This window comes from Sturnus vulgaris, chromosome 24 (genome assembly GCF_052056855.1).
Source record: "Sturnus vulgaris isolate bStuVul1 chromosome 24, bStuVul1.hap1, whole genome shotgun sequence".
In the NCBI taxonomy this organism is placed as follows: Eukaryota; Metazoa; Chordata; class Aves; order Passeriformes; family Sturnidae; genus Sturnus; species Sturnus vulgaris.
Window position 1 is genome coordinate 7,017,098 of NC_142266.1, and position 23,465 is coordinate 7,040,562.

A 23,465-nucleotide genomic window follows, 5' to 3' on the forward strand; every position below is an offset into this window, starting at 1 on the left:
AAGCCACAAAAGCTTTGATGGCTCTTGTGTAACTCAGCCTGACCTGACCATACCCTTTTAAGCCACCAAATCTCTCAAAGCCATGAAAAAGCCACTATGAAATTAATGTTTTTATGATCCTGTCTCCCACCCCATCACAGCAGCTACAGAGCTCCAGAACGAGCAGGACAAGGCCACGAGCCACAGGGTGAGGATGGAATTCCAGCTCAGTTATGGTTAAATTGGCTTCCAGAGCTTCAGCACTGAAATGCAGCTGCTGGGTTCCAGCCAGGAGTACCCAGGGAAATTCCTGGGCTCTGGGGGAGAGCTGAGGCACTGGCAGCACACCGGGATCTGATTTTGGTATGTGAAATCTCAGTGTCCTTGGGAAGGGGTCTGGGTGAAGCACGAGCACGTGTGTGTCTGTGTCCTCCTCTCCCTGAGCTCCTCCTTGTCTCCAAACCCTGGCCACAGAGTTGGGACATGGGGGAAAAATTCATTTTAATTCCTTTCCCAGCTGCACAAGACCAGTTCACATTCAGACCCATCGAGGATCCAGCCTCCAATCCCTCTGCCAAGGGCCAAACCATCCTGTGAGAAAATCCTGTTATATTTTATGCAAGCTCTTGGGCAAGAGGTGATGCTGAGTCTGCAGAGAGCTGGGATGGGGAGCTGGGCCTGTCCCATCCTGTGGGGAGCTGCTGGGAGGCACTCGGAGGCTCTCTGATGGGGACACCCCACTTGTCACCCCCCCAGAGCCCCCCTGATCCATCCCCAGCCCCCCTGATCCTTCCCCAGCCCCCTGATCCATCCCCAGGACTCCTGATCCTTCCCCAGCTGCTGCCTGGAGCAGGGGGCAGAGCAGGGGGCACACGAGGCTCAGGGCTGGGAGAGGGAATTCCATGGGCAGGAGGAGAAGCCCCAGGATTTGGGATGTGGAGGAAGCAGGGGCAGATAAAGGAAGGTGGATGAGGACACCCAAGGGAAAGGCCCGAGATGCAAACCATGAGCTGAGTCACACAGGGGCTTCCTTAACCAAAAGCCTGGCTGGCATTCTGTGAGCTGGGCTGGAGCAGCAGCAGTGACCTGGTTCTGCTTCCCTGGCCCACATTCCTCCCTCGCCCAGCAAAGCTGAGCCTGTTCTCAGGCACATCACACGGGCCCAGCTCCCTCCGAGGCTCTGGCCTCGGGCTCTGCAGCACTCTTGGGTTTATTTACTCAGGTTCAGCAAACTCCCAAGATGAAAGTGAGACCGAGGAGCGTTTTATTAAGAAAGAGTCCATCATTATTTCTAAGAAAAAGAAAAGCAAACATCTTTCTGTCCTTGGGACGGCGTGGAGGCGTCTGGGCCTGGATTCTCCTCCTGCAGCAAACCCAGCCCTGCTGCCTCAGCTCTCCGTGCACACGAGGCAGCTCCACATCGTTTTTCTTTCTCTGGACCTGTCCTGGCCATGATGGAGGAGAGTTTATCTCGCTTCTTTTCCGTGCTCCCCCTGCCTTCCCTGGCTCAATCTCTGTTCCTAAGGGAAGACCCTCAGGCACCTCCTTCTGCCAAATCCCTGCTCTGGGCAGCAGAAACGGAGCTCGGGAGGTCAAACCCACCCAGACAGGGAGCCCAGACTCTGCCTGGGAAGGCTTTCAGCTGCTCTGAGTCACAGCTGGAGCTCCGGGTAGGAAAAGGAGAGGTGTGAAAAACAGAGGAGCAGGGAAGGGCGTGTCACAGATCCATCACCTCCTCTTCCACGGCTTTGTCCTGAGATTGCACATACTTCTCCTGCACTGCCAGGGTGCTGATAACGCAGTAATTAAGGAAAACGAGGGGCTGGGCTCAAACACTCCCTTCTGCAGGAGCTCTGAAGTTCCCAGCGAGGAACCAGCCCAGCCTCACATTAGCCCGAAGGCCATCAGGAAGAGGCAGCATCACCTGAGCTACTTCTGGCTCTGCCTGATCCCAGACCAGCAGAATCAATTGTATGGTTTGAAGGAGAAGGAAAGAACCCATCCAAGGGAGGGTGAGAGAAAGGAAAGTTGTCACAAGGTTCCCGACAGGTTCAGGGCATCAATTAGCAACAGCTTTGGTGGGTTTGGCAGGACAAGAGTCTGCCCCGGGCTGGGCTGAGCACACCCCACTATCACCAGGAACCACCTGGGCCTGCAAACTCCAGCCTCTGTCCCCCAGGCAGAGAGAAAAGGAGCTCAGCAGCACAGAGGATACGAGGAGAAGTGGAAATCAGCCCCCACAGCTGCCGACATCAGCGCCTCCAGGCTCCGCTGCTCCTGGTCCCCGAAGGAATATCCATTGGCCTTGTCCACAGCCTGCACCACCTGCCTCATGCTCTGCTTGTCCTGCAGCAGGGACAGCGTCACTGGGAGCCTGCTCCTTCCCCAGGGCCAGGAGCCCAGGCTGGGCTGTGCATTCCCTCTGGGGCTCTGGGCCACCCTGACAGCGCCCGAGGCGCCGGGACACAAACTGGGACAAACAAACAGGGACAAACTGCCCAGGTGACACTCTCCACCCTCCCATTCCCTTTCATCACCTTGTCCAGGCAATTGCCTGTTGACACTTCTGCCGACTCTCTGATTAAGGACATTTCCAGCCCTCCCTCCCCAGCGAATTCCTCCCAGTCCTCTCATTACTCCCTGCTCCCTAATTTAACCAAGTTTTAGGTGATCCTCAGCCCGGATTTGAAATGCAGGCCAGAAGAGCTGAAGGAAGGGGAGCCGGGATTCCCCACCCCAGGACACAAGGCCCAGGTAGCCCCAAGCTCATCAGACTTTTTCTCTCCTTTGGCTGCCACAGATCATTTACAAATCTGGGTGTGCTTCCCTGTTTTCCAGCCCTGAGTCTCTTCACAGCTGAGGTTTCCAGCCCTGTGGCTCTGAGCAGACAAAAAGCAGCTGCTGCACATGCAGGGCTCCCTGTCCCCTGCTGCTGGGTCACCTGGACATTGAGTGGCACGAAGGACACCAGGCTGTAGTCCTCGATCACCTCCACCAGCTTCTCGTTGAGGCGGCGGAAATTCCTGAAGAAGGGGTCGGAGGCCAAATGGTCAACGAGGTAAGAGAGGTCCAGGACCTCGGTGTAATAATCCAGGTTGAAAGCTGCAGGGAAACAGGGAGCTCTGAGGGCAGGCTGGGAGCTGAAGAGCACAGTGAGAGCTGCAGCAGTTTCCCACCCACCCCCGTTCTCACACAGCACAGTTCCACATCCCTCCCCCTCAAATTCCTCCAAGAACGGAGCTCTGAGCCACCCTGGATGGGGGAAGGTGTCCCTGGCCATGGCAGGGAGGCAGAAGAGATGAGGCTGAAGGTGCCTTTTGCCCCAGAGCACCGAGGCTTTGGGAGCTGCCTTACCCAGCTTCCCATACTGCTCGATCAGGTCCATCTTGGACAGGACGTTGACGTGGGGCAGCTCCACGTGCAGCATGGTGGACAGGGAGGTGCAGAGCACAGAGATGAACTTCCCAGGATCTGTGCAGTAGTGGGAATCCACCAGGTGCACGGCAGCCAGCTGGGCAGAGAAGGCACAAAGGGACACACAAGGTCAGGCCTGGACAAACCCAGTGCTCAAGTGGCCACAGGACAATCTGTGGGACAGTGTACAAGTGGCCACAGGACAATCTGTTCTGCACCACCTGGGGAAATGACCACCCACCTCTCACCTCCTGCTACCAAACAGGATCAGAACCTGGGAATGGTTTGGGGCAGAGACCTCAAAGCTCACCCGGCCACAGCCCTGCTGGGCAGGGACACCTCCCCCTGTCCCAGCCTTGTCTGAACTCTGCAGGTTTTGTGGTGGGATTTTTGGGGCAATTCCCCCCCTGGGCAGCACAACTTCCCCACAGGAATGGCCAGGCCCACTCAGGAGCAGCAACTGCAGCACACCCCCTTCTGCTGGGACAGTCAGTTGTGGCTTGCACTAATAATTAATAATTACACTAACGAGCAGTTTGATTCCCTGGGTTTTGTGTGGCTGTAACAATGTGGTCTCAGAGCTGGGGAAGCCACTCCAAGTGAGGTCTCTGAGGCTGAGTCACAGCAGCAGAACCCAGCCAGGCTGGGGCTCCCAGGCAGGCGTGAGCACCTGGGAGAGCAGCAGCCAGCCCTGTAAATGTCTTATTTTAGCAACTCCAATTCCATGGCCATTTATTCCAATGAAAATAAGCTCTAATGTGCAGATTCCCAGTGACATTCTCAAGCAAATGAAGTCGCCCTTCTTGCTCAGAGCAGGCAGGGTTTGCACATTCGTGGTGTGGCCCCGCCGCAGAGCAAGCGCAGCGTCAGCAGCTCCTGGGGCTGCTCTCACCTGCAGCTCCCGTTGTGCAAGAGCCCTGAGCACGTCCCACGGGGACCTGGCTGGGCTGCAGGAGGGGCCTGGCACGTCCCCTGCATTCCTCAGGCAGTGCCAGGGCTCCCAGCACACACAGAACCCCAGCACAGCCGGGCTGTGGGGAGGATCCCGCAGCACAGGACAAGGGTGGGCTCCTTGTCCCATCCCTGCAAGGGTTCAGGGCCAGGCTGGAGTTACCTGGGCCAGTGAAGGTGTCCCTGCCCATGGCATGGACTGGGACGAGATGGGCTTTGAGGTCCTTTCCAACCCAAACTATTTTGGGATTTTTTTGCCAAGTGTGAGGAAGGAATCTGTGCTTGTGCTCTCCCAGGCCAAGCTCTCCCAGCATAAAATAGGGAAGAATTCCCCTCCTCCCCGATAGAGCCACTTTTGGCCTTCACGAAAGGCCAAAGAGTTCCTGAAGACAAGAGCCATGAGTCCCCTGAACCCCTCTGTGCCCACGGGGGCTGCCAGGCACTGCCCCAGCCCATCCTTACCCTGAAATTCCACTTGGCCAGCTGGGCAAAGACGTCCTTGAGGGCCTGGTGGTGTGTGTAGAGCTCCACCTGCCCGGGGCAGTCGAACAGGACGTAGTGACCCCGCAGGGCTCGCAGCCGCTCCCGCAGCCAGTCCGCGTTGGCAGCCAGGTACTCCATGCAGTACAGGAGGCCCCCGTTGGGGCCCAGCCCCAGGCTGGCCATCACATCGGCCAGGGTGACCAGCTCGGCGATGTCCAGGGCGCAGGGGCAGGGCAGGGCCTCGTTGGCGGGGTCCAGGTTGACCACGGCCACGCGCCGGCCCAGCCGGCCCAGGAAGTCGCTCATGGCGTGGCAGTAACTGGTCTTGCCCGAGCCCGGCGGGCCAATGACCACCTGGCCAAAGGCCAGCGAGCCACCCCGGCTGCTCTCAGCCATGCTGGCTCCTGGGCTGAGAGGGGACAGGATCCCCTTCAGTGTCTGGGCTGGGACGGGCAGGGGAAGGTCCTGCACCCCCATTCCTGAGCAGAGCCCTCCTTCCTTCCCCATGGCTCTCATCGCCTCTCTGCTCACATCCCCCTCTCCCCTTTCCCATTTCTCCACGCCTTCTCTTCCCCATCACTCCTTTTCCCCTGCACCCCATTTATGCCCATGTCCCCATTTATCCCCGAATTTCCCTCGTGCCCTCTCGCTTTCCTTACAATCCTCCTTCTCCCCCCACCACTCCCAGTTTCTCCCCCCGTCTCCCGTCCTTGCCCAGACCGCTTCATCCCCTGTTAACCCCTCCGCTCCTGGTTATCTCCCCATTCCCCGTTATCCCCTCCGGTCCCGGTTATCCCTCCCCAGTCCCGGTTATCCCCCCCGGTCCCGGTTATCCCCCCATTCCCGTTATCCCCCCATTCCCGTTATCCCCCCCATTCCCGGTTATCCCCCCCCATTCCCGGTTATCCCCCCCCAGTCCCGGTTATCCCCCCCATTCCCGTTATCCCCCCCATTCCCGGTTATCCCCCCATTCCCGTTATCCCCCCCATTCCCGGTTATCCCCCCATTCCCGTTATCCCCGGTGCAGGCCGCTCACCGCCGCCGGTGTCCCCGCTCTGGGGGTCCGGGTGCCCGCGGCTCCCGAGTTTCGCGTTCCGGGCGCGGAGCGGCCGCCGTTCCCACAGCGCCCCCTGGCGGCCGGGGGGACGCGCAGCCCCGTCCCGGCCGGGACTCGAAGCCGGGACTCGGAGTCCGGGCTGGGCCGCGGGTTCGAGTCCCGCCGCCGGCTCCCGGCCCTCCAGCACAGCCCCAGACTCGTTTTTTTCCAAATCACAGAAATCACAGAAATCAACTGGCTTGGAAAAGGCCTCTGAGACCATCGGGGTCCTAACTCTGAGCAAACACCACCATGGCACAGTGCTACGCCGTTTTTCCTTAAACACCTCTGGGGACAGTGACTGTGCCGCCTCTCTGGGCAGCTCGTTCCCAGTTCTAACCCCCCTTCTGTCAAGAAATTCTTCCTTATGTCCACCCTAACCCCTCCTGGAGCAGTGTAAGCCAATGTCCTTTTGTCCTGCCACTCACTGAGGAGAAGAGCCCAACTCCCACCTGGCTACACCCTCCTGGCAGGTAGGAGGAGGAATTCCTCCCTGCACTTTCCCCTTCACCCCTTAAGGAAGTCACAGCACTGGGGCAGTGGGACGGAGCAGCTTGGAAAGCACCGCTACCCACAGCCACAGGGCCACGCCTGCCGAGATTCCTGTGCAGGCTGCCAGGACCAGCCTTTCATCCCGAGGATTCCTCCCAGCCGAGCCTTTCATCCCCAGCAGCCTCTCCCAGCAGTGTGGGATGGCCACGCCCGAGGAACGCTCGGGCAGCAGCAGGACAGTTCCTGTGCCCTGTCTGTACTTGTCCTTCCCTGCCTCTCAGGCCGCCTTCAATCTGCTTTTTCAGCCTTACCAAATACACAAATTTGGTTGATCCCAGCACGAATAAAAGCTTTAACCCCCCAAAATCCTTCCCCATTCACATAGAGCACCATTTCCTTTCATTTGAAGGGTACAATTAATGGGGAAAAAAACCCCACCGTGGCAATTTTTATTACAAACTTGTATTTTTACTAAAAATAAATATATAAACACCCTGCTTCACACTCAGACCAGGAGCCAGCCTGGACTGGGGAGCAGGACACAGGCAGTGACAGTCCCTGCTCAGTGTGGCTGGGCCCTGAGGCTGCCCAGGGCGGGGTGGGACGCTCGGACAAAGGCCATGTCCTGCCTGTACTTCATGGCCGTGGGGGGCTGGCGCCTGAGCAGCTGGTCACCCATGTCCTGGGGCTCAGGGTCATCGTAGATGGTGGAGATGACAACAGAAGTGTCCCCACGGGGCTTCTTCCTCCTGATGAAAGTTGGCAGCTTCTCCCCGTGGTAGCTGGAGGGGAGCAGGAAAGGTTTGGTTGGAGGCTGCAGAGCCCATCAGGCACCCCTGGCCTTCCCAGCTCATTTCCTGGAATGCTTTGGGTTGGAAGGGACCTAAAACCCACCCAGTTCCACCCCCTGCCATGGGCAGAGACCCCTTCCATAGCCCTGCACACGGCTCCACAGAGCAGCCCTGGACTGGCAGGAAGAGCAGGAGTTCTCGGAGTGCTGTGAAATTTCCCAGCTGGGCAGGGAAGGGCACATCCCTGGGACAGCCCTGGCCCCACTCAGCTCCCTGTGCAGCCTCTCAGCTGATGGGAGCCCTGAGAGCCTGGGCAGAGGGGGCAGCAGGGGCTGGGAGGGCACTTGGCTACTTACCCCAGCCCCCTCCTGCACCGGGGGTTCTGCCCCTCGTTGTCCAGAGCTTCGGCCATCCCAGAGTTGTTGCTCCCCAGGCCCAGCCCCTCTGTCCAGCCCTGCTGCTCCAGGACCTTCCTGCCAAAGCCCTGGGAGAGGGGAGGAAACCATCACACACCTGCTGGACAAATCCCACCCTCATCTTCCCACAGCCAAGACCTCTCCTCCTTCTAACCCACATCCCCTGGCACAGCCCTGCCCTGAGCAGGTGTTTCTCACCTTGGTGTGTCTCTCACCTTGGTGTGTCTCTCGAAGGTGCCAATGTGCTGCCCTGGCACAGAGCCATCCTCCAGCCCATCCCGCAGCCGCTGCTCCAGCCACATCTGCACCGAGTCCCGAGCATCCTTATCCCCTCCATCTGGGGAGAAAGCAGCCAGAGTCAGCACAGCTCAGCGAGGCTGCTCACCACCACCATTTCCCCCAGAGCACCAGCACAGGAGGCAGAACCTGTTCTATTTGGCAGCCCTTCTTGCCAGACCAGAAAAACATTGTTTCAGGTTCACTGATGGCTTGGCTGCTTTCAAAGAATGACAAAGAGCTCCCGAATTCTGCATGGTCAGAATTTCCCTGGTTTCCCTGGGCTGGGTGGCTCAGCTCTGATACCTTTGTCATAGTAGATGCTCATGTCCACGTCCCAGTCATCGGCTGTCTGCTCGTCAAAGTCTGCCAAGAGAAGGGAAACAGCAATTCTGGGGAGCTCTGGCCCTTCTGGTGAGCTCTGGCACTTCTGGGGAGCTCTTTGCTGGGGGCCCAGCTCCCTCTTTTCTCCAACAAAATGGGAAGGATTCACAGAATCATTGAGGTTGGACACCTCCAAGACCATTCAGTCCAACTGTGACCAGTTCCCACCTTGCCCCCAGCCCAGCCCACTGAATGCCATGTCCAGTCCTTCCCTGGACACCTCCAGGGATGGGGACTCCAAACCTCCCTTGGCCTGAACACCCTTTCCATGAGGAAATCCCTCCTGGTGTCCACCCTGCCCTCCCCTGGCCCAGCCTGAGGCCGTTCCCTCTCCTCCTGTCCCTGCTCCCCGGAGCAGAGCCTGACCACCCCTGGCTGTCCCCTCCTGTCAGGGAGCACAGAGCCACAAGGGCCCCCCTGATCCCCCTTTTCTCCAGGCTGAGCCCCTTCCCAGCTCCAGCCCCTGCCCTGGACACTGCCCAGCCCCTCTGTGTCTCTGCTGCGGAACTGGACACAGCACTCAAGGTGATGCCTCAGCAGTGCCAGCACAGAGAAAATGGCTTCAGAGACTCCCCAGATCTCTCTGCCCACCCCAGAGGCTGCCAGCAGCACCACGGGGGTCTCTGGGGGGTCTCTGGTGACCAGCTCTGTGCCCAAGGGAAGGCTCAGAAGCCATGGCAAGCTCCAGCTGACCCGGGCTGCTTGTTTGAGCTCGTGGGCTCAGGGACACAAACACCAAAGTCACCTCCGTCCTGCTCCTGCCAGAACTGGGCATCTGTGTAGAACACGAGGCCAGAGCCTCCCTTCTCCCACTTGAGCTCGATCTCCTCCTCGAAGAGCCGCTCCCGCTCCCGCTGCTGCTGCGTCACGTCCTCGTGCAGGGCCTCGTGCCTCTCCCACTCCTCACACGTGTCATTGTCCTGCAGGGACAGGGACAGCCCAAATGGGGCTGGGGACACAGCCACGGCCCCCTCCCTGCTCCCTGAGCCTTCCCAACGCCATCCCTGGAGCAGCTCCGTGGCAGAGCCAGGCAGAGCTCAGGCCCCAACACGAGGGATGAGCTCATCCCTGCCTGAGGGCACTGCCAGAGTCAGCAGCAGAAATCCCACAGCACAGCCACCCCACAGGCCCCACCTGCCCTGCACTGATGCCCATTTAAGGAGCAGCTCTGTTGGACCTGGAGTCAGCACTAGCAAGGAATTAATTCCACTGCAGCTGATCCCTGAGGAGATTGCGTGGGCTCCCAGGAAGCAGCTCCCTGGCACAGCCACAGAGCTGCCTGCCCAGTTCTGGGCACAGCCATGAACCAGCCAAGGAACGGCTGCAGAGCCAGGAAACAGCCTGGGAGAAACAGCTGGAGGAGTCTGTTTAGTCTGCAGGAGGAAAGACTGAATAAAAAGCTGGGAAAAGGAGGGAACAAAGCGCTCTCTGTGCCCCACGCTGCCAGCAGAAACTCATGGGCTGGAATTGCAGCAGAGATTTGGCATCAGAGTTAATTCTGGTGGAGCAAAGAACGGGCCTGGCTTGCCTGGGGATCTGTAATGACAGAGGTTTGGGAGAACAGGCCAGACAGGCGTCTGCCAGGGACGGGGGGATGGCTCCTGCCCTGCCCAGCTCTCCAGGAGCCTTTGTCACAAAAGCCATTTTCCTCAGTGACTAAACTGCAAGTGCAGAGCATCCAAGGTCAGCCCTCTGTGCAGCTCTGCACGTCCCTCCCTGCACACAGACGTGGTCCCCAAGTTCTGTCACCTCATTTCCCAGCAAAGCAGAGCTGGGCCCATCTGCCAGGCAGCAGGGCAGGGGCTGCTGGGCAGCAGAAGCCTCCCCTTGCTCCTCCTCGGATCAGACCCTTTGGGATCAACCCCCACGACCACCCTGAGCAGCTGTGGGGGGTTCAGACCCCCCTGTCCCTGCCCCGAGGGGCTCAGTGCACCAAGGAGTGAACAGAGGCATTTTAAAGCTGTTTTTAACAAAACATTTCTCCAAACACGAGCTCTCAGAGTGGGATCTGCCCTCACAGCCCCAAGAGCTGAGCCTGGATAGTGCTGGAATATTCCACTTACATCATCAGAGTGTGACTCCTCTTCCTCCTTCTCCTGCCCCTCCTCATCCTCCTCATCCTCCTCAGGCCGGGCTGGCTGAGTCACGGGCTCCTCTCCCTCCATGATCTCATCCCCTGCAGCTGTGTAAACTCTTTCTTCCTCAGCAACCGTCTCGGTGTTCTGGTACTGGAAGGGCACATTCCCATACCTGCGGGATGAGCCAGTCCTTGGGAAATCCAGCTGCAGCTTCTGGATGACGCGGGGGGGCAGCCTGCAGGCCCGGATCAGCTCCAGGAACACGCTCAGGGGCGTGCCCACATTCCCAAAGGGCATGAAGGAAGGGGGGTTGAACTCGGGCAGGCGCCTCAGCTCTGCCTCGGTGACAGATCCCCCGGCAGCCGCCCTGTCCTGGCTGCTGGGAGCCACCTCGGGGCCTGCGGGAGAGAAGGGAGGGGTTTGGGGAGAGAAGGGATGGGTTTTAGGAGTGAAGGGATGGGTTTGGGGAGTTCAGGAGAGAAGGGAGGGGTCTGGGGGGTCCCACACCCCACCGGGGGTGGGTAAGTCCCGGAGCTCCCGACTGAGAGAGGGATCAGCAGACCCCACACGGGCTCTCCCTACCTCGGAGCAGATTTAGCGCGTTAAGGAAACCCCACGGTGAGTTTTACCCTCCCGGTGCCCCGCGGGTGTCGTTCTAGGACCCCTGCCCGTACCTTTCCCGGCGCTCAGGCGGACCCTGCGGATGAGGCAGCGGCCGGGGAGGACGGCGCCGCCGGGCCCGACCCAGCGCTTGCCCGAGTACATGCGGACGAAGCGGCGGGCGCGGCCGGGCCGCACGGACACCAGGCAGGAGCAGGTGCGCGGCGCCGAGGCCCCGCTGCCGCTGCCCGCTGGCGGGCGCTCGGGGCGGTGTCGGTAGTGGAAGCAGAGGAAGCCGCCGGCCTCTAGGAACTGGCTGAAGTAAGAGCGGAGCTGCGCGGAGCGGAGCGCGGCCGGGATACCGCTCACCAGGCAGTACCGGGCCGCGCCGCCATCACCGTCGTTACCGCTGGACGCCGCCATCTTGGCCCGCCGGTTCCGGCGCGTGGTGATGACGTCACAGGCGACGGGTGCAGGGCGCCGCCTGGTGGCGGGGGAGCGGGCGGCAGACCGAGCGTCCTGAGGGGGTGACAGGGGACAGAGAGACCTGGGGAGTGACAGGGGAACAGAGAGACCTGGGGGGATCACAGGGGACAGAGAGACCTGGGGAGTGACAGGGGACAGAGAGACCTGGGGGGATCACAGGGGACAGAGAGACCTGGGGAGTGACAGGGGACAGAGAGATCTGGGGGGGTGACAGGGGAACAGAGAGATCTGGGGGGGTGACAGGGGACAGAGAGACCTGGGGAGTGACAGGGGAACAGAGAGACCTGGGGGGGTGACAGGGGACAGAGAGACCTGGGGAGTGACAGGGGAACAGAGAGACCTGGGGGGATCACAGGGGACAGAGAGACCTGGGGAGTGACAGGGGACAGAGAGACCTGGGGGGGTGACAGGGGACAGAGAGACCCTGGGGGGATCACAGGGGACAGAGACCCTGGGGAGGTGACAGGGGACAGAGACACTGAGGAGTGACAAGGGACAGGGAGACCCCATTTGGGGGGGTTTAACGGGCCCTGGGGGTGGCAGGGCTTGGCCAGACCCTCAGGGAGGTCACAGACTCTGAGGGTCACAACCCCCGGGGGGTGTCCGGGCTGCCCGTCCTCATCCTGTGCCCTGGCAGTTGGTGAGTCATGGCAGGACAGTCACACCTGGATTTTTATGGACAATCCCTTTTCATCCCATTCTCTCTTTTCCGTGCCTGCAGTTTTTTCTGCCTGCCCCAAATTCAAACACCGTCACTGAAAAGGCACCACCATGTTCCAAAACAACAAACATTTTATTAAAAAAATAATTTATTGCATCTTATATACAAACCAAACAAATGTCCACTTATAAAATACTGACACCTCACCAGCTGGAGGCAGCAGGAGCGAGTTTTCCAGGTGTGCACCTGGCTCTAACTCCAGGGAGGGAGGTTTGGATCTCCCACTAAACCAGCTCTGCTCCGGTTTAACTTTTCACACAGACAAGAAAGCCCTGAGCCACAGATGAAGTGCAGTAGGTTTAGGTGCTGCTAAGTGCTCTTAATCCTCTTGTATTTCATGGAATTATGGAGCAAAGAGGGAATCTAAGGAAAAGAGGGGTGAGTCTGTACACCCTGTAGAACTTTTCCCTGAAGAAATTTCCTGAGTATTTCTACGATTCCAAGCACGGAAGCCAGACCCAGAGTTAATTCCATGTTTGCTCTCTGTCAATGATCCCACTGAGGCAGTCAGACACCACGGGATCGAGCTGAGGACAACCCTCACTGCTTGGAGCTCACAGCAAAATGAGTAAAATCTGAGACCAGGGCAGGGAACCCCTCGCCCTCACACCCTCCCTGGATTGGAGAGCGGCCCAGGCGGAGCAGGAGCTGGCTACAATCTGCTGAGCCACAGCCGCTTCCCCAGGGATCCTCCAGTGGAACACAGAGCTCCTGCAGAGCCCAGCTCAGCGGGGCAGGGGCAGCCACGGCGCCTGGGGCCAGCCCGTCACCTCGAACAGCATCTCCACCAGCAGCTGCCCCATGGCGGCGCCCCCGATGACGGGCCGGAAGAACAGGTCGGTGACGAGGCCGGCGGGGATGGATCTCAGGGAGGAGCTCACCCGGAGGATGCGGGAGAAGCGAGCCTCGTCCTCGGGGTGCAGCAGCTCCCGCAGCGCCCGCTGCGCCTCCCACTGCAGGCTCTCGATGTACAGGGGAGCCCTCAGCCCGGGGATGTCTGTGAGGGACAGGAGAGAGGGAGGTGAAGGATGGGAACAGCTCCAGGTTTCTCCCATTCCCACCCTTCCCCATTCCTCAGGAGGCTGCACTAAGGAGATGCACACAGGGGCTGAGGGGTAGCTGTTCCAGGGAAAGCACTGAACAGGGAAAATCCTGCTTTAAAAATCCTGATTTACAAGTAAAGGAACCCAGGATTTATTATCTGCAGGGCAGGCAAAGGCTTTGTCATCTTTTCTTCCTGCATTTGGGAATGACCAGAGTTAGGGAAAAGGTGACCAGCCCTCCCTGCTCTCACACCTGCCCCTCTCTGAGTATCTCCAAGCCACGAGCTCTGTGTTCACTCTGGGATGCCCTGATCCTGTGTCCAGCTGCCAGTGCTGGCCAGCAGAGCCACGAGGGCCTGGCACTCACCTGGATTGAAGAGAATGGCTCCCCTCAGGTAGGTGTACTCATTGGGGCTCAGGTCCAGCCTCCAGAAGCTGTTGAGGCACCACTGCAGGCGCTGCACGGCCGCCAGCGTGGGCTGTGTCCCCTCGGGCTCCTGCCCTTTGCTCTGGCCGCTGAGCAGGATCTTCTTGAGCATGCTGGGGGCCGGGGCCTCCATCACCTCGAAGGTCACCATCTCCTGCACCAGCCCCAGCAGGAACAGGGGCACCCAGCAGCTGTGCAGCAGCAGCAGCTGATCCTCCCGTGGCAGCAGGTGGAAGGCAGCCACGTTCTTCATGAAGTTGATGGTTTTGACGAGCACGTCGGAGGCGGCCTGGCAGGTGAGGTGCGGCGTGCGCAGGCACACGGCGCGGCGCTGCCGGCACAGGCACTGCCGGGCCCCGCCGGGCCGCCGCTCCTGGCTCAGCAGGGAGTACAGGATGGCAGGCTGCTTGTCCTTGCCGTGGCACTGGCACCTCTCACACCCCGCGTCCACGCTGGTGTTCATGGCTGAGCCAGCTCCTCGTCCAAACCCAGCTGGAGGGAGAGAGACGTAAAATCCCTTCCGAAATCTGTCACGGGCCGGATTGTCCCCGTCCTCCCAGCTCTGGCAGCCCGTGGTGCTCCAGCCAGCTCTTATAAGGCCAGGTCACAGTGAACACCCCTCCGCAGCCTTGACCGCCCTGATTAAGCAGCCCTCATTAAAACCACCCGACCAACCCCGTTGTTGCTGGGCTGATTGGCCGGGCCAGGCGAATTCCCGGCGTGGCCAACGGCCGTTTTCTCAATGAATCGGCGCGGGAGGGGTTGTGTGGCCTTATCAGGATTACCCAAAGAGGATAAACAGAGTCATTACCCCAGGCTGTACCATGGCACCAAGGCCCCACGGAGCAGGTGTCGCTGCCAGGGTTCACAGACAAACACAGGGCGCTCGTCTGGGCCTGGCGTTCAATGGCCCCGGCGCCCGGCCTTGGGAAGAGCAACCTGGAAGTTGTGTTATCAGCGGCTGTTTGCCTGGCCTTGATCAGGAGCCTCTTGTTGTGGTGGGGGAAGAGGAACTCGGTGAACTGGCAGGCTGTGATGGGCCCAGGGCTCGTGTCTCTCCGAGGAAACACAGGCAAAGGGAAAATGCTCCCATTTGCAGAATGAAAATTAAGGGGAAAAAGCCAAAATTCTCGTATTTTCCCAACAGAAAGGGACCCAGAGGTGCTGGTCGACAGCAGCTGAGCATGAGCCAAAGTGGGCAATGAGTGTTCAGGTGACACTGATGAGGCAACCCAAACCCCGGGACCACTTCTGAGCCCCTCACTGCAAGCCAGACATGGAGCGTGTCCAGAGAAGGGAACGGAGCCCTGGAGCAGCTGAGGGAGCGGGGCGGGAGCTCAGCCTGGAGAATGGGAGGCTCGGGGGGCTCAGCCCGGAGGGAAGGAGGCTCGGGGGGGCCCTTCTCGCTCCCAGCTGCTGACGGGAGGGGCCGGGCCCAGGACCCCGCTGCCTTCAGGGCCCGTCTCCATAACAACCCCGCCGCGCCTCGCGCCCCGCCTCCCCCTGCAAGACTGACAGCCCGCGCGACCAATCAGCGAAGAGATCGGCGCGGGGGAGCGCTGTGATTGGCGGGTGGGGAGGAGCCGGCGCCTCCGCCGGTTCCGGTTCCGGTTCCGGTGGCGGCCCGGTGCGGGAGCGGCGGCGCGATGGGGCTGAGCGCGGAGGAGGCGGCGGAGCAGGAGGATCGCTTCGACGGGATGCTGCTCGCCATGGCCCAGCAGCACCAGGGCGGCGTGCGCGAGGTAGCGCCGCCGGCATCGGGAGCGGGGAGGGCGGGGCAGAACCGGAGGAGCGAGCGGGGAGCGGCGCGGCCTCCGCGGGCTCCGCCCCGGCACGTGGGGCAGGGGACGCACGTGCACAGCTCCCGGAGCGGCCATAACGGCTCCCGGCAGCGCCAGCTCCGCTCATTAATTAGTGTCCTGTTAATGAGGCGCTGCGGCGCCCTCGTCGAGGTCTCGCACCGCGGCCCCGGCGCCTCCCCGGGCTGTCCTGAGCCCCCTCCGGGCTGCCCGGAGGGCTCCGGGTGCGCGGGCAGTGCCTGTGATGGGTCACAGCGGGGTAAAACACACCGAGCTCCCCCGTTCACCCTCCTGGCACAGCCCCGTGAGGCCTGGCCGTGACCGTGGGATCCCCCCGTGCTCGGGGATCTGCTCACCCACCCCGATCCCACCCCGGGGCCTCTGGCTGGGGGCTCCGGGATGCATGTACTGACCTGCAGCAGGGCTGGAGGGTGTGGGAGCACCCCACTCACCAATAATTTCTTTAAAATGCTCCTGTAACTGTCCGTGTTGTGGCAAAACCTCTGCCTGAAACCCCCATGGAACAGGATTCCTGGAAAATAAAGATCAGCCAAGTTCAGGGGGATTTGGGGTTTCCAGAGGGGGTTTGGAGGTATATATATATGTATATATATATATATATATGGGATATAGGTAGGTATGTATGCATGCATAAATCCATTGCTGCCTCGGGTAACAGCTTGGGCTATGGGAGCAGGAGCTCAGAACAAACTGCTGCCTTTTTTCAAGCAAACCACACCGAGTCCTCTCCTGCAGCTGGCAACCCAGGGCTCTCCATCTCCACAGCGAGTGCTTTCTTCAGGGGCTGATCCCGGGGCACAGCCACAGGCAGGGAGGACAAAGAAAAAAGGCTCCAGAAAAATCAGTCCTTGCACACGAGGTGGCTCTGAGTGACCTGGGCTCACTGCTCCTTTTGTCTCCACCCTCTCTCCCTGTTCCCCAGCTCGTGAACACCTTCTTCAGCTTCCTGAGGAGGAAGACGGATTTCTTCACTGGGGGAGAGGATGGAGTGGCAGAGAAGGTAAAAATTAAACCTTCAGGTCTTTAACTCTTCTCCCTTCCATCCCACCCGGGTCTGTGCCATGCCAAGGGTCCTCTGCTTGAACAACTCTCAGTTGGGAGTAGCAGCAGCTCCCCAGGGAAGGAAAGCCAGAGCTGCCCTGTCAGAGGTGAGGAACACACAATTCCCTGCTCAAGTGGTCCCTCAGTGCAGGTTTCTTGCCAGGCTCTGGCCAAAGGCTAGTTTGGAGAGCAAACCTGCCAGACACACTGACTTAGCAGTGCCACAGCAGTGATAACCCCATGTTACCTTGTTTGTTAGCTCAGGAGAAGCACAAAGTCCACAGCTCTGCACATGCAGCTGCCCCTGGGCTGGGGAGCCTGGACACTGCTCCCCTCTCCTGCAGGGAGCCCTTGCTGAAACTGGAGGGGCTTTGGGGTCCTTTCACCCCAAAGCATCCTGTGATTCTCTGAAGGGAAGAAAGGTGAACCCTGCTGTCATTTTTCTCAGAATAGAGAGCAGCTCTCCCCCGTTCCTGGAGGCTGTGTGACCCCACCTGACTGGCAGCTCAGAGGTGCCTGGCTGCTGTCCTTGGCAGTCTGTGCCTGTGGAAGAAAAGGGTTCGTGCCCTTGGGTGGTGGCATCTGTCAGAATGCTTTATGGGCTCTGACACCATGGGAACCACAACAAACGGGGAAAAAACTGCTTCCCCAGAGCTGCTGAGCCCTTGGCATGAAAGAGAAAGGAGAAGGGGGCAAAGTCTCTGCATTTTTTGGGTGCCATTTCAGCAGGCTCGTGGTGTGGGTGGGGTGAGGGAGGTGTGGGCAGTGGCATGGACAAGGTCAGGCAGTGAAGATAATTTCCTCACCGTGGATCACGGGGCTGGGAGCAGGCTGGGCCATCCTGGGGGATGCACGCTTTGCATTCTGTTCTCCAGGAGACGCTGGGGCCGAGCTGAGTAAACAATCCTTGCTGGCAGAGCAAAGCAGAAATACTCAGTGCTTGCTTACAAACTACAGTTTGCTTGGAAAAAGATCAGGATTTCCCCCCCACTCTGAGGCTCCTGGGATGTACATAAATAAATTTCTCCCTCTAATTCCTTTCTGAGGATCTGTTATTTTCTGGGGCAGACCTCAGCTCACCTACGTGCTGCTCTGCACAGCGCCCCTGCCCTTATCGACCCTGGGGCAATTCTCTGGCTCCCTGCCTGTGTACTCAGCTTTCCCACTGAGCACTCAGCCCTTGGCATCAGAGACCTTGGGATTTTGAGTCACAACAACCTCTGGAGAATTGGGAGCGAGGCTGAAAGAAGAGATTTGTGGAGGAGCTCACCCCTCAGTGTGAAAACATGGGGGTGTTTTGAGCATTTCTCTAAATCATTGCACTGAGGCTCCGCCTGGAGAAAAGCCCAGGCATGGGAAGGGTCAGAAGGAAGTAAAAAAAAGTTGGCTCTGGTGTGTGCAGCTGTCCTGGAGCAGCTTCACATGGCTGGGCTGGGCATCAGCTCATCCTGCTGGAATTGCACAAAGGACAAAATCAGTGGAGGATTTTTATTTTACTGTTATGTCCTAGAAACATACTCCCTGTGTAACTAGGAAGGACTACGTTTAAATACTTACATTTTCTCTTTTTCCTCCCTTTTCACTTCCTCCTTTGCTTTTTGAATTGAAAAATCTCTAGATTTTCAGTAAAAAAAAAAAAAATCTAAGGGAAGGGAAAACTCCCAACATCTGTGTGACTCCTCCACAGCTGTCGCGGTGCTCGTCAGGAGAGCGAGTTGCTGGCTTTGGGTGTGAGGTGCTGATGTTCCTGTGCTGTTCTTTCCCCCCTCAGCTGATCACAGAGGCCTTCAGCCACCACAACAAGCTGGCCCAGAAGGAGCGCAAGGAGAAGAAGGCGCGGCTGGAGGCGGAGCGGCGCGAGAAGGCCGAGCGAGCTGCTCGCCTGGCCAGGGACAGGGCCAGGGACTCGCAGCAGCCCAGCGAGCCACGCATCAAGGAGCTCACAGATGAGGAGGCAGAGAGGCTGCAGCTCGAGATCGACCAGGTGAGAGCCGAGCCAGGGGTGTGCAGGTGCAGCTTTGTCTGGGAGGGCTCAGGTTTGTTCTCTGTGCCCGTGGGAGCACGAAGGGAATTTTCCCTTGGCAGTGCCTGTTCCCTGTAAGTGTCCTAAGGGCTGGAAATTCAGCGTTCAAGGGGGATGCAGTGAGTGGTGCTCTCCAGCTGAGGCCATCTAGTGCCAGCTCAGGAGGTGACACAAATGGCAGCTCTTGGCTGAGCCTGTTCCTGCTCTGCTCTTTTCCAACAGAAGAAAGAGGCACAAGGGCAGGGCAATGGTGTCCCAGTGAAACCCTCGGAGGAGGAAGGTGAATCTTCAGATTCCAACAAACAGGTAAAACTCGTCTGGAGACACTTCAGAATCATGAAATGGTTTGGGTTGGAAGGTTGAAGCTCATCCCGTTCCACCCTCTGCCATGACACCTTCCACTACTCCAGGTTGCTCCAAGCCCCGTCCAAAACACACACTTGGAAAATACAAATTAGGACCTTTGGCTTTAAAAACACACAATTCCTTAATGTGCCAATACAGAGGGCTTTAGGGTTTTTTCTTGTAGCAGTCTTTTACCAGAAGCAGCTATTAATTATGGAGCTAAATTTAAGTGGATATAAAATACAAATAACTGACCTGCAATCCTTACAAAACCTAAGAATGTTATATTCATACATACAAAAGCTTCTTTCTTTACACTTGACTTGCTTAGGGAACAGATGATGAAGAGGAAGATGAGAAGGATAAAGGAAAACTTAAACCCAACTCTGGCAATGGAGCTGACCTTCCAAATTATAGATGGACACAGACTCTTTCAGAATTGGATGTAAGTAGTGCTTTGTGACCAGGATCTGAGGAATCTGAGACAGGGAATAAGAGCAGGGGCTGGTAAGAGATGAAGCCAATTCCCTGTGGCTGGAAGTCTGAATGTTTCAATAGCTGGGAGAGAGCTTGGTAACTCAGTAAAATTCCCAGGAGCTGTAGTTTGCCAAATTCTGGTCTTGGTTTATCCAGGCATTAAAATCTGCTTCCCTTTTTATGGTCCCTTCCTTCCACCTCCTGCTCGCTCAGTACCTCAAGGAAGAGAGTCCCAGAGTCCCTGCTCTGCCTGGCTCTGGTGAAAGCAAGGCAGAAAGGCTTGAACAGCTGCATGGGAGGGTAAGGAGGAATTTTCCCTGGCCTGCTCCTCAGATCTGCTCCTTTCTGCTGCAGCTGGCTGTGCCCTTCAAGGTGAGCTTCAGGCTGAAGGGCAAGGACGTGGTGGTGGATATCCAGAGACGCCGCCTCAAGGTCGGCCTCAAGGGCCACCCTCCTGTCATTGATGGGGAGCTCTTCAACGAGGTCAAGGTGGAGGAGAGCTCCTGGCTCATTGAGGATGGCAAAACAGTCACTGTGCACCTGGAGAAGGTAAAGCAGGCTGGGCTGGGCAGGATTCAGGCTGGGCTGCCCCTCCTGGGCCCTCAGCTCGCACTGGCTGTCCTGGGTACCTTGTCAGTGGTGCCACTGGAAGTGGGGTATTGAAGTTCCCCCATCTTCAGTCTCATTTTATGCTATTCCAGGATATCCAGTGTATTTCTCAGCAGCTCAGGAAAAGCTGGAAGGAAATCAGTCATTCTAATGTTGTCCTTTAGTGTGTTTTGACATCTGTTAGTGACACGAAAATCCAGGAACAGACCTCCTTGTGTCCCTTCTTGTGTCCCCTCTGGGCCTCTCCAGGTGGTTTGTTCTAATCCCATTTGTGTCATGCCAAACAGGACATCTGACATTCTCTCAGATCTCCCAGCTGTGAAAATTTAGGCTGCCTAAAGTAGTTTGAAATAAAAATACCCTTTATCTATGTTCAGATTTTACTGATCTTTAGAAAACTGTCAAATAAAGTTTGATTCCATCTTTTTTTTTCCCTGTGACTGAGACTTAAAAATCCTAGAACAAGTCCAAGAAAGATAAACTTGTTTTGGCTTCTTCGTCCTCTAGATCAACAAAATGGAGTGGTGGAACAAACTGGTCTCCACAGACCCAGAAATCAACACCAAGAAAATTAATCCAGAGAATTCAAAGGTAAGAATTCTTCAGTTTCCTGGGGTGGAACCTGCTCAGAAATGACCTCAGCTGAGGCCAGAGTTGTTCCAATCCGGGTCTTGCTTTCAGTTGTCAGACCTGGACAGTGAAACTCGCAGCATGGTGGAGAAGATGATGTATGACCAACGACAGAAATCCATGGGGCTGCCCACCTCTGATGAGCAGAAGAAGCAGGATATTTTGAAAAAGTGGGTACAGCTCATTCCTTTGCATGGCTTTGCCTTCCCAAGCACCTTCTCCTCTTCCTCTCTGGCACAAATAAGGGCACAGGGAGCAGCTTGGCCTTCAGTCCTAGCCAAGCTCACGTCTGCACAGTCACTGGGTTTTGGCCAAGCACCAGTGTCTGTAAAAGCCTGTGAGGGTAGAAAGCCCAGTGGGAAAATCTGGGAATAGCTCAGCTCTGGAATTGTTGATTACAATAATTGAAATCTGCTGATTTCAAGTCCAGAAGGCACGTTCAGAACTGGAGGTGCCATCTCTGCTGAACTTTATCATGCTCTTGATTGGTATGTAATCTCCTTCAGTAGCCAGTTAATCACCCCTCCCTTCCTCCCTCCACTTGCCCCCAGACTGTTTTCCCCAAGCCACTTTTATGGCTTTATTGCCCTGTTTGGCAAAAATGCACTGTGGCAGGGAAGTGACTCCTGGAGCTGTCAAGGCCGTTTGGGAAGGTGTGGAGGCAATTCTGGGTCACAGCTTCTTCAGCAAGTGCAGCCCCACACTTTATCTCTGGGGGAAGGATTGCTGTGGCTGATCTGACTCCTTGCTTCCTCTGGTTTTATCTGTAGTGCCAGAAGCTTCTCTGTGCAGCTGCTGGGGTTTGACAGAGCAGAGCCCAGGCTTCCCTCTGCTCCTGGGATGCCAGGACACCTCACTGGCAGGGTCACTTGTTTGGTGCTCTGGAAGTTTGGCTGGCAGAGGATGGAGAGGAAGTTTAGACTTTGTCCAGGGCAAAGGAGACTCAGTGACACCCATGTGGGTGCTGATGTCAGTGGAGCTCTCCTGGCTGCCAAACAAGGACATGATCCTCACAGCACAGGTGGCCCTGGAAGTGCAAAGTGGAAACGCTGTGGGGGCGTTCCAGGGGAAGCCCTGAGATGGGAACACAAAGGAGACCAAGCTGCCCTTGCCTGCACCTTGTGTGAGTCCTCCACAGGCTGGGATGTGCTGTGTCCCTTGGGGAGCAGAGCAGAGGAGCCTCTGTGTGCCCTGGGCACAGAGCAGTGCCCTCAGAACTTCCCCGTGTGGAACCTGAGTCCACACAGTCCTGGCAGGTGTCCCTGCCCACGGCAGGGGGTTGGAACACGATGATCTTGAGGGTCTCTTCCAACCCACAGCTTTCTGTGATTCCCTCTGCTGGGACTGCAGTACATCTGAAATCAGGTTTGAAACAGATTGCTCTGGTCATGTCCTCCCCGAGTGTTTAGTGCCAGAGCACTTCCCCATATTCCCAGTAAAGCTGTCAGGCTGGAGCTCCAGCCCTAATCTGCCTTCACCATCTCCCCTCTGCCCCACAGTCTGCTACGTGTCCAGCCCGGAGTAACAGTGAAGGGCGTGTCCTCGATCTTTAGCAGCTCCCCTGTGTCTGGACTTGCTGACCTGCTGGGCTGGCAGGAATGCTGCTCCCACTGACCCCAGGAAAAGGTGTTTGTAGGGAAGGTGCAGGGAATGTGTCCCACGGGGCTCAGCAGAACTCCAGAGTGCAGGGAGCAGAAACCCTTCCCTCCCCAGACAGAGCTTGGCTCCTGCTGACCCACCCAAACTCTTGCTTTGTTTTCCTTGCAGGTTCATGGAACAGCATCCAGAAATGGACTTTTCAAAGGCTAAATTCAACTGAGCTCTCCCACTCCCTCCCCCTTTCAGCCAGCCCATTGAATGGGGCAGGATGTATGGTTGGAAATTCCTCACCTTGGGCAAGTAAAACTTCAGCATCCCCCACCCGAGCTTGCTGTGGAGGCACCTGCACAGAGTCACCTCAGGGTCCTGTGGAGCAGCTCCAGACAGAGCCACCTGCCACAATTCCCCAAGGGCAGCGAGGAGAGAAGGAGGGGTTAGAGCCAAAAGGGGTGCTAGGGCTGAGAGAGCCAGACCTGAGAGGTTCTGGGATAAATCCTTGAGGTATTGCTTTGCTTCCCTGGGCTGCTCAGAGCTGCTCCTCTGCTCTGCCACTGGCACAGGAACTCCCGAGTTCTGCTCCCTCCTGCTCTCCTGTGAAAAACAAGGGTCAGTTGATTTTGTAAAATAAATTTGTTTCTGCCTTCTTGGGAAGGGAAAGCAGCAGTTGGAAAGCACAGCTCCTGCAATGGAGACAGACCCTGCTCCTGTTGGTGCCAGAAGTGACAGCTGGAGCACTGCAGGGCTCCCAGCACAGCTGGACAGGGCAGCCTGCTGTCCTAGAGCAAGGAGAGAGGCTGCAGGGGCTGTGGGTGGGAGAGGATGTGGGGGGCTCTGGGGATGCTGCTGTTGCTGGGAGTGTCCCTGCCTCTTCTCCAAGAGCCTCTCTCCCTGCTGACGAGTGGGATCACTCTGCATGTTCATGTCTTTGTTAAAACTGCAGTACAACATAAAGGAAAACAAGTGGAATGTGTGAGGCAGAGGTGTGGTTTCTCTGGCAGAGGGGAAGGAAGGGGTGCCAGGAGCTGCTGGGGTCCCTGTGGGCACCTCTGATGCTCCCAGCTCAGCACTGATGGTCTCTCCCTCCCGCAGAAGTGGCCGTGGGAGCTGGGTCTTGCTCAGGACAGAGCTGAACCCAATCCCCAGCTTAAACCCTCAGCTCGGGGTGGCTGCTGCAGGCTCTGCTCCCACAGAGCAGCCCGTGACCACTCCTTGGCCCAGGTCTCCTTTAGGAGCCAGCAAGGAGAGTGTCAGGAAATGCTGGGCTCTGTCCCAGGTCCCTGCTGC

At 57.7% G+C, this 23,465-nt stretch overlaps 4 protein-coding genes across 8 annotated transcripts; 1 reads left to right on the plus strand and 3 right to left on the minus strand.

The window, feature by feature from the left end:
• Positions 1-1,220: 1,220 nt before the first annotated feature.
• Positions 1,221-5,913, minus strand: GPN2 (GPN-loop GTPase 2). 4 transcript variants are annotated; one of them, XR_015808261.1, is made up of 7 exons: positions 5,864-5,900; positions 4,807-5,236; positions 3,334-3,490; positions 2,921-3,081; positions 2,195-2,325; positions 1,582-1,769; positions 1,221-1,499 (listed from the first exon to the last, which is right to left on the minus strand). XR_015808261.1 is itself a non-coding variant. In XM_088178261.1 (6 exons), exons 2-6 carry the CDS (start codon positions 5,221-5,223, stop codon positions 1,697-1,699), a joined length of 939 nt encoding a protein of 312 aa, XP_088034387.1. In that variant the 5' UTR covers positions 5,224-5,236; positions 5,864-5,913; the 3' UTR covers positions 1,221-1,696. The 4 variants fall into 4 exon arrangements, 2 of the variants coding, with proteins under 2 accessions (XP_088034387.1, XP_014746016.2); XR_015808259.1 differs by lacking the exon at positions 5,864-5,900 and having other exon boundaries at positions 4,807-5,516; XM_088178261.1 differs by having other exon boundaries at positions 1,221-1,769; positions 5,864-5,913.
• Positions 5,914-6,861: 948 nt separating this feature from the next.
• GPATCH3 (G-patch domain containing 3) lies at positions 6,862-11,402 on the minus strand. The gene is made up of 7 exons (XM_014890523.2): positions 11,035-11,402; positions 10,346-10,758; positions 9,028-9,202; positions 8,205-8,264; positions 7,838-7,959; positions 7,563-7,690; positions 6,862-7,197 (listed from the first exon to the last, which is right to left on the minus strand). The coding sequence occupies exons 1-7, from the start codon at positions 11,381-11,383 to the stop codon at positions 6,978-6,980; spliced, it is 1,467 nt and encodes a 488-aa protein (XP_014746009.2). The 5' UTR covers positions 11,384-11,402; the 3' UTR covers positions 6,862-6,977.
• An 818-nt stretch (positions 11,403-12,220) lies between these two features.
• NR0B2 (nuclear receptor subfamily 0 group B member 2) lies at positions 12,221-15,103 on the minus strand. Of its 2 annotated transcripts, XM_088178263.1 has the most exons (3): positions 14,449-15,103; positions 13,578-14,129; positions 12,221-13,164 (listed from the first exon to the last, which is right to left on the minus strand). In XM_088178263.1, the coding sequence occupies exons 2-3, from the start codon at positions 14,098-14,100 to the stop codon at positions 12,893-12,895; spliced, it is 795 nt and encodes a 264-aa protein (XP_088034389.1). In that variant the 5' UTR covers positions 14,101-14,129; positions 14,449-15,103; the 3' UTR covers positions 12,221-12,892. The 2 variants fall into 2 exon arrangements, with proteins under 2 accessions (XP_088034389.1, XP_014746063.2); XM_014890577.2 differs by having other exon boundaries at positions 13,578-15,103.
• A 106-nt stretch (positions 15,104-15,209) lies between these two features.
• NUDC (nuclear distribution C, dynein complex regulator) lies at positions 15,210-23,147 on the plus strand. Its single transcript, XM_014890575.2, has 9 exons — positions 15,210-15,379; positions 16,380-16,457; positions 18,270-18,482; positions 18,744-18,827; positions 19,198-19,311; positions 19,698-19,892; positions 20,460-20,543; positions 20,634-20,752; positions 22,350-23,147. The coding sequence occupies exons 1-9, from the start codon at positions 15,284-15,286 to the stop codon at positions 22,399-22,401; spliced, it is 1,035 nt and encodes a 344-aa protein (XP_014746061.2). The 5' UTR covers positions 15,210-15,283; the 3' UTR covers positions 22,402-23,147.
• The last annotated feature ends 318 nt before the right edge of the window (positions 23,148-23,465 follow it).